The 14,741-nt window shown below is 35.4% G+C and overlaps 2 protein-coding genes across 6 annotated transcripts in view; one reads left to right on the top strand and one right to left on the bottom strand.

The window, feature by feature from the left end:
* CTBS (chitobiase) overlaps window positions 1-10,573 on the top strand; it is a 51,812-nt gene extending 41,239 nt beyond the window's left edge. The window contains exon 7 of the mRNA XM_010347003.3: window positions 9,269-10,573. Coding sequence (XP_010345305.1) covers window positions 9,269-9,307 — 39 coding nt within the window. The 3' untranslated portion in view covers window positions 9,308-10,573. The remainder of the gene's footprint in view (window positions 1-9,268) is intronic.
* Window positions 1-14,741, bottom strand: part of SPATA1 (spermatogenesis associated 1) — a 46,652-nt gene that overhangs the window by 22,999 nt on the left and 8,912 nt on the right. For 3 of the 5 annotated variants that reach the window (XM_074381089.1, XM_039473841.2, XM_074381090.1), the window contains exons 4-7: window positions 13,003-13,056; window positions 12,675-12,906; window positions 4,191-4,311; window positions 3,410-3,467 (exon numbers count right to left, since the gene is read on the bottom strand). In XM_074381089.1, coding sequence (XP_074237190.1) covers window positions 3,410-3,467; window positions 4,191-4,311; window positions 12,675-12,906; window positions 13,003-13,056 — 465 coding nt within the window. Of the gene's footprint in view, window positions 1-3,409; window positions 3,468-4,190; window positions 4,312-5,773; window positions 5,870-7,485; window positions 7,605-12,674; window positions 12,907-13,002; window positions 13,057-14,741 lie in introns of all 5 variants that reach the window. The other 2 variants (XR_012512467.1, XR_012512468.1) reach the window with 2 other exon arrangements.

Below are 14,741 nucleotides of genomic sequence, written 5' to 3'. Positions count from 1 at the left end.
CTCAATATATTGAGTAAAGCTCAATAAGTTCTGGTTATGTAAACTGGCTAAGGTCTGGTAATTTAATAAGGGGATGTGAATATTCATGTGGTTATTCAAGGTAAACATCTATTTGCAAAGACTAAAAATAATTTTTGGTTACACAGACCAACAGCATACTGGTAAGCTTATCCACTTAAGTCTCAGGAACATCATGATTAGTCTTAGGGACACCTTGGCAACTAACTATTGTCAAGGATTTCTTAATCATACATCCCTTATGATCACTCTGGAACTGTTTTATCTTTTTTAGTAAAATGCTATAAATTGGCTTCTGTCACTTGGGTTCTGTCATCTCTAAATAAATTAAGTAGGCTGGGCGTGGTGGCTTATGCCTGTAATCCCAGCACTTTGGGAGGGTGAGGCGGGTGGATCACAAGGTCAGGAGTTCAAGACCAGCCTGGTCAAGATGGTGAAACCCCATCTCTACTAAAACTACAAAAATTGGCTGGGCATGGTGGCAGGCACCTGTAATCCCAGCTTCTCAGGAGGCTGAAGCAGGAGAATCACTTGAACCTGGGTGGCAGAGGTTGCAGTGAGCCAAGATTGCACCACTGCACTCCAGCCTGGGTGACACAGTGAGACTCTTATCTCAGAAAAATAAATAAATAAAATCAAGTATAGTCCTATCTTCATTCCATGTGACATAAAACAGCCACTATAAGGTTTTTAAAAAGAATTCTGGGGTTGCCTTTCCAATATGTTCCCCAATGTCTGGTTAAAGAGGTAATTGGATATAAATCCTCTCTTAACATTTTTATTTCCCAAAGTCTTTGGATTTCTTGCTTTACTTTTTAACAAAAAATTCCTGGCATTTTAAATTTACTCAGTATGAGCTACCATATTGTCTAGGTTTCTGTCAGCCTGACTCAATTTAGTAAAATTTTCTTTTACCACTTGCAGTTGCTGGAGCTAGCACATTAAATCCAGAATCTCTGATAAGTGTATCCATTTATTAAACTTGAGCCAATCTAAAGTTATGTTCTTTCATTTCTGCTCTGAATCTATTCCCAATAATATTTTTCTAAGTTTCTACTAGCACACATTAACAAAATATTGCAGTTATTTTGCAATAACTAGTCTGAGATTCTCATTTGTAAAAGTTTTTGGCCCATTCACACTTTCTGTACCAAATGCTAAATCAGTTCAGTGCAGTTTCAAGCAGGAAGGAATGTAATAAAGGAAATAGGGTGTAACAGAAAGACTGAAGGAGCAGGTTCTGAGTTTGGTTTCCTAAAATGACGTTTCCATTAGTGAAGTTACCATTGTTGAGGCCACCACCAGAAATATGCTGAAAGCAAGAAGCCATCATTGTTATTGCCATTACTGCTTCTCCCATTCTGGAAGCTGAAGGAAAAAAACAATTCATAACACAAACAGAAAGAAAGAGTAAAACTGTTGTTATTCACAGACGACATGAATGGTATGTAGAAAGTCCTAAAAAATCTACAAAAAAAAGATAGAACTAATAGAATTTAGCAAAATCTCAATAGATGAGTTCAATCTGTAAAAATCAATTACATTTCTATAAACTAGCAACAATTAGAAAATAAAAATTTAAAAATACCATTTTAGAGAAGTGTCAAAAATATCATCTATCTAAAAATAAATGTAATATTAAAAGATCCATAAGAGTACTGCACTATAGGAGCAACCACAGACACTGCTGAAAGAACCTAATGACATAAATAGACATACTGTGTTCATAGATTAGAAGATTCAGTATAGTAAGGGTATCAGTTTTCTTCCCAAATTGATTGACAGATTCAAGGTGATTTCACCCAAAATTTCAGTAGTCTTTCAGTAAGAAATTGACAAGCTGATTCTAAAATTTATATGAAAACGCAAAGAATCTAGAATCGCCAAAATGATCTTGAAAAAAAAATTAGGTTGGAAATCTCATACTATCTGATAACAAGACTACTATAAAGCCTCAGTAATGAAGATAATGCTGTATTGGCATAAGGATAAAAAAAAATCATTGAGCAGAAAGGGAGGCTAGAAATTGTCCTGGATCCACAGAGTCAACTGAGTTTTGAATAATGCAGTAGGAAAAATAAAGTCTTAACAAATGGTGTAGGAAGTGGTTATCTGAGGATCTCAACTGAACCACAACCCCAACCTCATTCTGTACATAAAATTTTGAGATAAATGGTTTTCTTCAAGTTAATTCTATTTAACAAAGAAAAAATATCACTGAGAGTGCAAGAGAAAGAAGCTCTTCATTGTCTGAGGAGAAGGTATGACAGAGTTGTCTAGAAAAACAGTAATGGACCAAGAAAATGCAGTATATTTGTTGGCAGAATTAAAGCCTCATTTTTGGGATTTTTTCCAATGAGTATGAGAGACATAACCATGGAAAAATTAATGTAACTTTCTGTGTTTTAGTTTTCTCATCTGAAAATAAATACCTCCACAAATAGTTGTTGAATTAAGTGAATTAACATATGCAAAGAATTTAGAACACTGATTGGCTCAATAAATGCTATCTAATTGGTTGTTGCTATATTATTAGTATTATCATTTAGATAGGTTGTTATTAAAATGGTTAAGACTACGAACTCTGAAGCCAGTCTACACTATTTAGGATCTAAGCTCAGCTCCAGTACTTACTAACTATGTGAATGACCTGAGAAAGCCATGGAATCTCTCTGTGCCTCATCTGTAAAACGGGAATGACAACCATAACCTACCTCATGGAGTTTCTTTTGTGGAGATAAAATGAGTCATTATGTGTAAAATACTTAGAATAGTGCTTGGTAGTTGGTACTCTTTGATAGCTATGATTAAAATTAGTACTATTATCATTCTTAAGACTGTCCTAAATTTATCCTGCAAATATAAGCAAAATTCTCCTAGTCTTTCCATCATTTCTTGAGAATAAACTGGTAATTTGAATAGTGTTCATTAATTCATTTAAACCAGTGCAATTCAAATTAGGTAACATATCCAAGGCCACCAGCTAGTAACTATAACATAATAAACAATTTACTAATTGCTTACTAATACTGCTCCTTAACACACTATATAATTCTGTTCTAAAGAGAAGTTAATCAAGTACAGGTATTAATACATTAAATTACAAATTAGCTATGAAAGCTGCTAGTTAAGTGAAGTTTAATATACCTTAAAACTAGGAATAAAACCTGAGGAGATAATCCAAAAAAGTGTTGGTGGATAACTTTTTTCCCCCTTTTTGAGTACACTGTTACCTTAATTATAAAAACAGAAAAACTGGACTACTATTGATAATAATGATATTAGAAGTATGTTCCTCGAAAACTTAGACATTTTAATCTGCAGTTTGTTTAATCTCAGTAAAAATATTATGTTGCAATACCGTATTTAAACAAAAAATTAAAAATAGTACCTGATTGTCCTGTGTTCTACTGATAGCTGTATCATCTTCATTTTTCCAAAGACACTGACTTAAAGGAAATGACAGATTTGAAAGTCATATTAAAATATGATCCAATGAATATTAGCTTTTCATATTTTATATATTTGATGCTCTATGAACACAAATATTGAAATTTTCAAAGTCAGCCTGAGACCATTATCCTGTTCTTTCAGACTCATTAATGATTCATGTAAAGCTACATTTAGTATGAGTAATAAAATCAAATTTCATTATAGCTAAATTCTAGTTCAATATCTATAGCAAGATAAAATAACTGAAAATTTTAGCAGCATATTTGTTTATAGTCCTATTGTAAGTAATTGTTTATAAAAATCTGTATTTTAATTTCAAAAGACTGTGTAAAATTCTTGCCTAAGTACTATACATTTGAATGAAATGATACCAATGTGAAAATCAAGTATATTGATTAGTTTACCTATAACTAAGAACAGAGGCAGAATAATTAGTTCTAAAGAAGGCAAACAAAGACATAAATTTTTCTGTTATCAAGTTGTTCCAATGATAAAAATATTACAATAGAAACAAATCTAAGTTATAAATTATCCCTCATTATCTTAGAGAGGAATGTTAGCAAAAAACAGTAAAGATCTGATTCAAGGTAATTTTAATTAAAATATCACTAATTTCACTCATATCTTTAAGTAAAAGTCTTTATAACAGTACTCTGAATATCCTTCTGTTTTTATTGTTTAGATTATGATATGTGGAATCAGCATCTATACTTTATTACCTTTTTTGGGTGTCAAAATAATTATTATCTGAATCTTCCAATGATCTTGGTAACTCAGAATTTCCAATTTGATTTTTTGCAATCTGGCTTTGTTCTGTAGTGGCTTTTCCCCCAGCTGATGCTGATGGTCATCCATAGCAAATAAAAGTTCAGAATGTTAAGAAAATGCTAAAATAAAATTTTGTTTTTAAATGTATACATTATAATCTTGTCCTGTGTTTCAGAATCCCCATGAACTTTACTATACAGATATAAGGCAACAGTTTCCAAAGTGAATTTCATGAAATATTAGTTTATGTGAAAAGAAAATTCTTTGGTTAATTCAGCTTGGGAAATGCTGAATTAAGCAGCATCAAACAGCAACACAATCCCTTACACACACAGTCACTCCTACTGCAGGATTTCTCTGTCTCTATGTACAACTAAATCTGCAAGACGGGGTAGGTAAGTTGGGGGTTTCCTGAAATTTAATAGCCCCCCTCCTTTTTTTTTTTTGGACAGAGTCTTGCTCTGTTGCTCAGGCTGGAGTGCAGTGGGTGCAATCTTGGCTCACTTCAGCCTCTGCCTCCAAGGTTCAAACGATTCTCCTGTCTCAGCCTCCCAAGTAGCTGGGATTACAGGTGTGTACCACCACACCTCAGTAATTCTTGTATTTTTAGTATAGACAGGGTTTCACCATGTCAGCCAGGCTTGTCTTGAACTCTTGACCTCAGGTGATCCCTCCACTTTGGCCTTCCCAGATGCTGAAATTACAGGTGTGAGCCACTGTGCCTGGCCTTAATTGTTTTTAGAAACCCATATGATAAAGCATTTTTTGAAAAAGTGCTTTGAGGAAACTTCTCTGGAAAATGCTGGTATAAATACAGAATGTAAAATATCATTTGTTATTTCACATACATTTTCATTGATAATATCTCCCTTCATTTTAACAGAATTTCTTAATATAGGAAAACTACACAGTCTATCTTTAAAATATTAACACTAATATTCTACATGGTCTGTATAAACAAAAGATCCATGAATCTGGCATTATTAAAGCAGATTTTTTTTCCCTTGAAGAAATCAATTTTTTTTGAGAGAGAGTTTCACTCTTGTTGTCCAGCCTGTAGTGCAATGGCGCAATCTTGGCTCACCGCAAGTTTCGCCTCTTGGGTTCAAGTGATTCTGCCTCAGCCGCCAGAGTAGCTGGAATTACACGCATGCACTACCGCACCCAGCTAATTTAGTATTTTTAGTAGAGATAAAGTTTCTCCATGTTGGTCAGGCTGGTCTCGAACTCCCGACCTCAGGTGATCCACCTACCTCAGCCTCCCAAAGTGCTGGGATTACAGGTTTGAGCCACCATGTCCAGCTCACTTATTCTTTTCTGAATTAAAAAAAAATTCAGAAAAGAATAAGTGAGCCAAATTAATATTTGAAAAGTCATTTTACAAGAGTTGTTGCTGGGCATGTTGACTCATGCCTGTAATCCCAGCACTTTGGGAGAATGGGCAGGAGAATATCTCGAGCCCAGAAGTTGAAGACAAGCTTGGGCAACATCTCTACAAAAATAAAATAAATTAGCCAGGTAAGATGGTGCATACCTGTGTTCCCACCTCCTTGAGAGACTGGTGGGAGGATGGCTTGATCCTGGAAAGTTGAGGCTGCAGTGAGCCATGATCACACCACTGTTCTCCAGCCTGGGCATCAGAGAAGACCTTGTCTCAAAAACAAACAAACAAAAAACAATCCCCACCAAAAAAAAAAAAAAAAAAGAAAAAAGGAAACAAAAGACTTGCCACAGTATTTTGCAACCTGAAGCCCATATTGGTTTTAGTTTGGCTGCTACAATTTATTTCCCACCTGGCACTGAAACTGTCACTTAAGAACAACAAACAGAGGCTGGGTGCAGTGGCTTACGCCTGTAATTCAAGCACTTTGGGAGGCGGAGGCAGATGGATCACTTGAAGTCAGGAATTCAAGACCAGCCTGGCCAACATGGTGAAACCCTGTCTCTATTAAAAATACAAAAATTAGCCAGGTGTGGTGGCATGTGTTTGTAATCCCAGCTTCTCGGGAGCCTGAGGCAGGAGAACCGTTTGAATCCAAGAGACAGACACTGCAATGAGCCAAGATCGTGCCACTGCACTCCAGCCTGGGCTTGAGTGAGACCCTGTCTCAAACAAAACAAAACAAAACAACAAAAGAAATGGATTTTCTAAAAGATCTATATAATGCTAAATGAATAAAAAATGGACCTACCAGCTGTGTAAAGCTAACAGTAAACTACAACACCCCTACCCACCCATAAAAAGAAACAATAATGTAGGACTCAGTGTTTTGAAAACTGCAAAAAATATATGTTTAAAATATGATACAGTCACAGAAAAAGGAGTGATAACCATGAAACTAAGTTTTGAACTATGAGCTGTTTGGTGTCAAAGAAGAGAGTAGGAGGAATTTAAACAAAGAATATGATATGTGCCAGGAGCAGAATACAATAATGTGTGGAGCATTTTTATCCATAGTGAAAAGTTCAGTATGATTCTAGCACAGTGTTATACAGCAAGGGCTTTAGTCAAACACACAACAACTGAAGTCCTGGCATGGCCATGTATGACTTCAGGTAAGTTATTTCTCTAACTTCTGTTTCCTTATTTCTAAAATGGCATAATGCATGTAAAACACCTAGTACATTGTCTAATCCTGAGAAGTTTCCTAAGTTTAAGTTCTGATTTATATCCCACTGCCATTTTCCTAGTCCTTAAGTCTATTTTCCATCTTGTCACCTAAGTTGTTTTTCTAGAACTAAAATCCAATCATGCCACTCAGTTAAAATCTTCAGATGGCCTCTCATTACCTACCAAACTCTTTAGCTTTGCAAGCAAGGCTCTTATAGTTCAAGTCCCTACGTACCTCTCCAGAAGTACCAGTTCATAGTACTTCTCCCTCCTTTCCTACCCTCATACTAATATTAGTATTACTACTACTAATAATAGATAAAAAATTATTGAACCACATTAAAGAAATCCTGAAAGCTTCATTCATATCATGAACGATGAGAAGGAAGCCTTCTGGAGGTAGGCACTAAACAATCTGCATAGCCATACACTGTAGCCCTGAGTTTGAAAAGTTCTATATGCCACCTTAAGAAGCTTTGGCTGGGTGCAGAGGCTCACACCTGTAATCACAACACTTTGGGAGGCCAAGGTGGGTGTATCATCTGAGGTCAGGAGTTTAAGACCAGCCTGGCTAACATGGTGAAACCCCGTTTCTACTAAAAATACAAAAATTAGCTGGATGTGGTGGCAGTCACCTGTAATCCCAGGTACTCAGGAAGCTGAGGCAGGAGAATCCCTTGAATCCAGGAGGCAGAGGTTACAGTGAGCTGAGATCCTGCCATTGCACTCCAGCCTGCGTGACAAGAATGAAACTCTGTCTCAAAAAAAAAAAAAAAAGCTCAGGCTTCAGATAGGAATTGATGAGTCTTTCAAAGGTTTTTAAACAGGGAGATATATAAACCAACTTGTAATAAGCAGAATGATACTGACAACACTATAAAGGAGATTACAAGCAAGGAAGCTAGACAAGATTTTTTTTTCTTTTAATCAGCTTTCTCAGGTTGAATAGATAAGATGGTTTTTAAGGTTTCTTTACTCTAAGAATCCAAGAATTGTAAAATAATGATAATTTCAAAGCTTAAAGTCTGAACTGGAAGAAGTATGAAACCAAAGAAAAGTAAAGATAGTGTAGTGTGGTGGTTTGGGACAATGATGGAGTCAAGTAGTAAATATGTTACAGCTGACAGATCCCTGGGAAAAAAAACAGAAGACAACAATAGAGGAAATACCCATTTCAGTATAAAAGTGGGGAAAGCAATACTTCTTTTCTCCCTCTGTAAAGTACTTGTGAAAACATAAAGTGTGTATATTCTCACCAGCCTTATTTCTCCAAAGAAGGGGGATTCTTACCTTACCCTATTCATGCTTCTTTCAATATGAAAGAAGCATGAATAGGGTAAGGTAAGAATGAATAGGGCAAGTCAAAAAACTGGAAGAAAATGATCCTAGATCTGCTAATCTTCTGCACAAAACAGACTAGTATTTTTCAAATAACTTCCTTCTTGTTCACTGCAAAGAAATGTAAATAAAAAGTTTCATATTATGACATTAAACGCATTTACAAGCAAAATGCTATTAACTGATGAGCCAAACTATACTATACAGTTGGAAAACTTCCAACGAGTATGTTACTTGGTCAAATATAAAGCTGTTGACTCTGCTGTTATTGAAAACTGGCGTATTCACAAAAATTTCTAATAGCAAAATGAAAGAACAGCAACATGTACAATTAAAAAGTATTTCACAACATAAATATTGTATAAAAACATCTAAAAATTACTTAAAAGCATATTACCTATGTTCTCCCCAAACTTATTTATCATAAATTTATCCTCTAAAATGTCATGTTTCAGAAGGGATACGTACATCTGTTATCATTTTTACACCATTACTACAGTTATTGTCTAAGAACACAGTAATTGATTGTATATTATTTACAAACTGATATGTCAATTTAGACAGTTACTAATTTGCAACAAATGCTTATTCAGGACTGTGGTCTAGGCACTGTGTTTGCCTCAGAGTAAGTAGCAATAAATCCTTGTCCTCAAATACTTTATAATATTTATAAAAATTTTTAAAAAAGATTTCTTTCCAACAAAATGACCAATAAACCACAGGGGAAATAAAAGCTCAAACCAAAACTATTGGAAAAGATTACTTGTATTTGTTTTTGTGGTGACTTACAGATAAAAAGCATTTTCACATATGATACCCAATTTTGAACCTCACAATAAAGAATAATAATACTGAATGGGAAATCACCTTGCCAGACATATAAAAAATATTGTCAGTACGAGTTGAGAAGATGGATAATGTCTGAAAGTTGTCATGTATATATAAGAATATATATATATATATATATGGTGTGGTAAAGGTGTCATTTGAAATCAGTGGGGAAGGAATGAATGATATTTTGGGATAACTGAAAATGTATTTGGAAGAAATCTATACTATCCTATTCTCTACATTTTCTAGAATGTAGAGCAGAGAAACAAGACGACAGAAAATATATGACACAATGGCAAGATTATGGTGCAACAGGAACTTTTAGACATTGCTGCTGGGTACAGCTGCCTTGGAAACACATGGATGTTGTTTAGTGAAGTTGAACATCTACGCGAATATGAACAATGAACAAAGCCAATTCTCTTGGACATGCACATTTATGTACAAAAATGTACATAACAGCATATTTGTAATAGTTCAAGCTGCAAACAAACCAAATGTCCATCGGCCATAGAATAGACAAATAAATTGTAATATAAATAAATTGTATGAATATAAAATGGAGCACAGCAATAAAAATAAATAGTGTTACATATGATGGTATGACTCTTACAATGTTGAATAAGAGAAGCAAGTCCAAAATTATATACATAAATAGAATTCAAAACAAAACTAAACTGTATTATTAAGGGATATATATCTCAGTTGTAAAACTACAGGAAGTCCTATGATCAAAAGAATCACAGAGTAAAAAGACAAACTACAAATTTAAGTTAAGAAAACAATTCAAAATAAGAAATATTACCAGAGATAAAGAGAAACATTACATAATATAGGGGTCAATTTATCAAGAAGACTTAATAATCCTAAATATGCATGCATCTAGTAACAGAGCTTCAAAGTACAGAAAGCAAAAGAAAAGCAAGAAAATAATTACCACAAAAATCAAAGTAGTAGTTATTTTTACTGGAGAAGGAAGAAGTGTGACCAGAGAAAAACATACAAGGTTGTAAGTTCTAAGAACAATGACAGGACTATATTACCTTAGAAACAGCAGTTAAACTTTTAAAAGCAATAATAGAAAAAATGCATGAAACTGCATTTAGAAAAATGTTGCTCTGGTCTGGAGTGGTGGTTCACACCTGTAATCCTAGCACTTTGGGAGGCAGAAGTGGATGGATCACCTGAGGTCAGGAGTTCAAGACCACCCTGGCCAACATGGTGAAAACCCATTTCTACTAATAATACAAAAATTAGGTGAACATGGTGGTGTGCACCTGTAGTCCCAACTACTGGAGAGGCTGAGGCAGGAGAATTACTTGAACCTAAGAGGTGGAAGTTGCAGTTAGCTGAGATTGCACTCCAGCCTGGGCAACAGAGCGAGCCTCCATCTCAAAAAAAAAAAAAAAAAAAAAAAAAAAGTTGCTGATTGCACTATACATGACAGCAAAAACATTAATAAAGGGTTGGGGAAGTAAATTATGATGTAGGAACTTCTATAAGGATATAGATCTATATCGATATAAAATGTTTATACTTTCAAATAAAGGAAGCTTTAAGAGTCTATGTGTGTTCATTTTTGAAAAATAAAAATACATTTTATATATAAGAAGTGAAAAATAGTAACTGGAAGAACATACATCAGAATTCTAAGAGAAGCTTTCTGAGTAGTAAAATTATCATCAGTCTTTATTCTTCTTTACATTATTAAGTAAAAGTATACTTTATACTTATTTTCTTTCTTATCCTTACTGATGTTTCTAGAACTTCTGAAAATAAGCACACACTGGCCTCTCATTTAAAGCATAATCTCTTTGGAGTAAAGCACCAAGAAATTAGTAACATTTCAAAACTATACTTGCAAAGAATTCACAGAATTAGAAACTCACTCCCACCAAAGTTGGTGTTTTGTTTTTGTTTTTGTTTTTTTTTGGTGAGAGAGTTTCATGAAAATAGCATAATTCAGAAATTTGGCTAATAGCCCAGGGTGTGAAATATGACGTTATTCTCAGTATGCATGGCAATTTCCAACTTCATTAGCCACTTGACCTTGTACTATTAAGAAATACTAGGACTCAGCCAGGCGCGGTGGCTCAAGCCTGTAATCCCAGCACTTTGGGAGGCCGAGGCGGGTGGATCACGAGGTCAAGAGATCGAGACCACCCTGGTCAACATGGTGAAACCCCGTCTCTACTAAAAATACAAAAAATTAGCTGGGCATGGTGGCGCGTGCCTGTAATCCCAGCTACTCAGGAGGCTGAGGCAGAAGAATTGCCTGAACCCAGGAGGCGGAGGTCACGGTGAGCCGAGATCACGCCATTGCACTCCAGCCTGGGTAACAAGAGCAAAACTCTGTCTCAAAAAAAAAAAAAAAAAAAAAAAAAAAGAAATACTAGGACTCAAGGCTGAATTTTTGTTTGCTAGGTGTTTTCTCCTTTAGCAGAGACATATCCAGACAAAGATAGTAAAGATTCTCACTGAGTATCTAACTGGCATCAAGTAATAAACAATAAATATTAAATGTGCCTAAGATGAAAGAAAGTACTAACTTTGGAACATTGCTGGGTTTAGCATAAATTTAGAATAGAAGAAATGTAACTGATTAAGAATTCGTATACTCTACAGCTTTAATGGATGTTGTCTTTAGTTTCTGGGGGATGCATTTCATTTGTAAATGTTTAGTGTATTGGCTTTTCCCTAACAGTTTATTTTTTAATGTAATATGGTCAAAAAAAGTTCAACTTTTTTTCCTACGATTCTTAGACTGTAGTCAGCTTTATGTATTTATGAGTTTAATTTTTATTTAAACATTTAAAATTATTATTATTTTGAGACAGGGTCTCTGTCACCCAGTCTGGGGTGTGATGGTACAATCTCGGCTCACTGCAACCTTCCCCTTCCTGGCTCAAGCAATCCTTCCATCTTAGCCTCCTGAGTAGCTGGGACTACAGGCGTGTGCCACCATACCCGCCTTACTTTTGTTTTTTGTTTGTTTGTTTGTTTGTTTGTTTGTTTGTTGTTTGTTTTTTTTTTTTTGCATTTTTTGTAGAGACAGAGTCTTACAAGTTGCCCAGGCTGGTCTCAAACTCCTGGGTTCAAGTGATCCACCCACTTGGCCTCCTAAAGTGTTTATTACAGATATAAGCCACCATTCCTATCACTTTTGAAGAATCAAATTATTAGTAATTGTTAGTAAATTGATAGTTATAATCAGATAAAAATTTTAAAATTCTTTGAAATACACATGTTCCCCAACATTAAAGCTTTTTGTTGTTGTTTGCCTCGGTTTGACACTGTTTTTTTGATCCTTCTGGTCTCTGAATAATACCAAAGTTTTATGCAGTCATCTTTCCTTTCTCTTCCCCTGTAGCTTTACTTTTATCTAAAACTATTTTATTACAAAAGAAGTAGGTGGTAGAGTTCATCTAAGTGCTATAACTATTTTGATTTTGTTTTTATTTTAACATAATACTTAATTGTTTTCTTTTCCTCTCACCTGGCAAAATTATTTTTTTAGAAATCCCCAAGTGAAATTGCAGCTTTCTTTTTATACTGCCTGTATTTGTAAGGCTAGGTTTGCTCAGAGTTTGTTTACAGACCCAACTGCTAAAATATACTATAATAGCCTCTTTTTCCCGTTTCAGTTTAAAATCACCTTCTTCCTGATTCTTGTTAGGAAGCTCTTTCAAAGTGTTTTCTAACAAACTGGGATCTCTTCCAGGTTCCTCCTTGAACAAAGTTACACTAATTGGTCTGTGGATTGTTCCATCAACCTCAGTAATGCCATTATTAGTCTGCCGCTCATCCAAAATAACTGTTGATGATGGTGAATAAACATTTCCTAAGTGGTCCATTATAGGAAGCAAATATAATTCTGGTTGAAGAGCCTAAAACATATAGGAAATTTAAAAAATTAGTTTGTAATTAAAAATAGTGCTCTAAGTTAAAAACTAGCATAAGTTTAAAATGCCACATTTACATACATATGGAGGAGTAAATGATCTGAGTTTCAGTTCTGATTCTTGCTTTTCCTTCACCTACAAATAAGTAAATGAGAAAAAAAATAAAAGCTTTTGCTACATTTTTCAATTATTTTTACCTCTACTCTTTTATGCAGAAAGCATATATTTGTGGCAAATATAAAAATCAAATTTAGAAGCTAGTAACTACAGGTAGATTCTAGAAAATGCAGAATATAAAGTTACTTTTATTCACTGTATCAAATAGATATTCTATGTCATTTACTAATAATAACTATACCTATCTCTTACATGGACTTACTATGTGCCTGGCACTATTCCACTTAGTAAAGATTGTATAACTAGGAAATTTCCAAGTTGGGATTCAAAGCCGGGTCATCTGACCCCAGAGTCCAACCTAGTAAACTTTATTTCTTACATATTCAACCCTATAGAGTTCATTTGTTATTTGTTTCACAAATATTGGGGGACTGGGCATGGTGTCTCACGCCTGTACCCCAGAACTCTGGGAGGCCAAGGTGGGCAGATCACTTGAGGTCAGGAGTTTGAGGGCAGCCTGGCCAACGTGGCAAAACCCTGTCTCTACTAAAAATACAAAAATTAGCTGGGTGTGGTGGCTTCCCCCAGCTACTTGGGAGGCTGAGGCAGGAAAACTGCTTGAATCCAGGAGGTGGAGGCTGCAGTGAGCCGAGATCAATCCATTGCACTCCAGCCTGGTGGACAGAGCAAGACTCCAGCCAAAAAAACAAACAAATCAAACAAACAAACAGTGAGGGCCTACTATCTGTCAGGCAGTGTTCTACATGGTAGGGATACAATGATAAGTAAAGCAAAATCTCTGCTGTTATGGAGCTTTATTCTACTTGGGAAAGCAGATATTAAATAAACAAACACAATTTAGGATGGTGATACATGTTTTATGAAAAGAAAACAGAGTGATGTAACAGAGAGTAACCTGAAAGAATATCTAAAAACTAGTTGGTCAAGGAAGGCCTTTTTGAAAAGATAATACTTGAGCTAAGACCTGAATTATGAAAAGCAGCAGCCAGCTATCTGAAAACCAGGGGGAAGTGATTTCTAGGCAAGGGCAAGGACCAAAAATCAGAAATAAGTCTGCCATATTTGAGGACCAAAGGAAGATTTCTGTAGCTGAAGTATGAAACCAAGGAGAAAATGGTCATAGAAGAAATTTGAGAAGCAGCCTGTTCCTTAGGCCCACATTATCTTTTGCCTAAACCACTTTAAAACTTTCCTACTGAAATCCCTGCCTCTATTTTCTTCTCACTTCAATCCATCCTTCTTGGTGAGGCCCAATTAATTGTACTGAAAGCTCTGATCGTCTAATTCTTTTAGTCAAAAGCTCTAGAGCAGGCATCCCCAAACTTTTTACACAGGGGGCCAGTTCACTGTCCCTCAGACCGTTGGAGGGCCGCCACATACTGTGCTCCTTTCACTGACCACCAATGAAAGAGGTGCCCCTTCCTAAAGTGTGGCGGGGGGCCGGATAAATGGTCTCAGGGGGCCGCCTGCTCTAGAGTGTCAGGAAAAAATCCAAACTATTAATCTAAACTTGAAGGCATTCAAGACCTTCAACAAACAACTTTATAACTTGCTCCTCACTATTTCCTTTCATGTTGTCAATGCCCCATTAAAAAATGTACCATTTATTATTTCTGAGTTGTCTGCTTTTCTACTCCTGTGCTTATCCTATTTTCTCTGCTCAGAAAGCTTTTCTCACCCTT

Source organism: Saimiri boliviensis, chromosome 11 (genome assembly GCF_048565385.1).
Source record: "Saimiri boliviensis isolate mSaiBol1 chromosome 11, mSaiBol1.pri, whole genome shotgun sequence".
In the NCBI taxonomy this organism is placed as follows: Eukaryota; Metazoa; Chordata; class Mammalia; order Primates; family Cebidae; genus Saimiri; species Saimiri boliviensis.
Note: the sequence above shows the minus strand (reverse complement) of the source record. Positions and strands in the feature narration are given on the sequence as shown.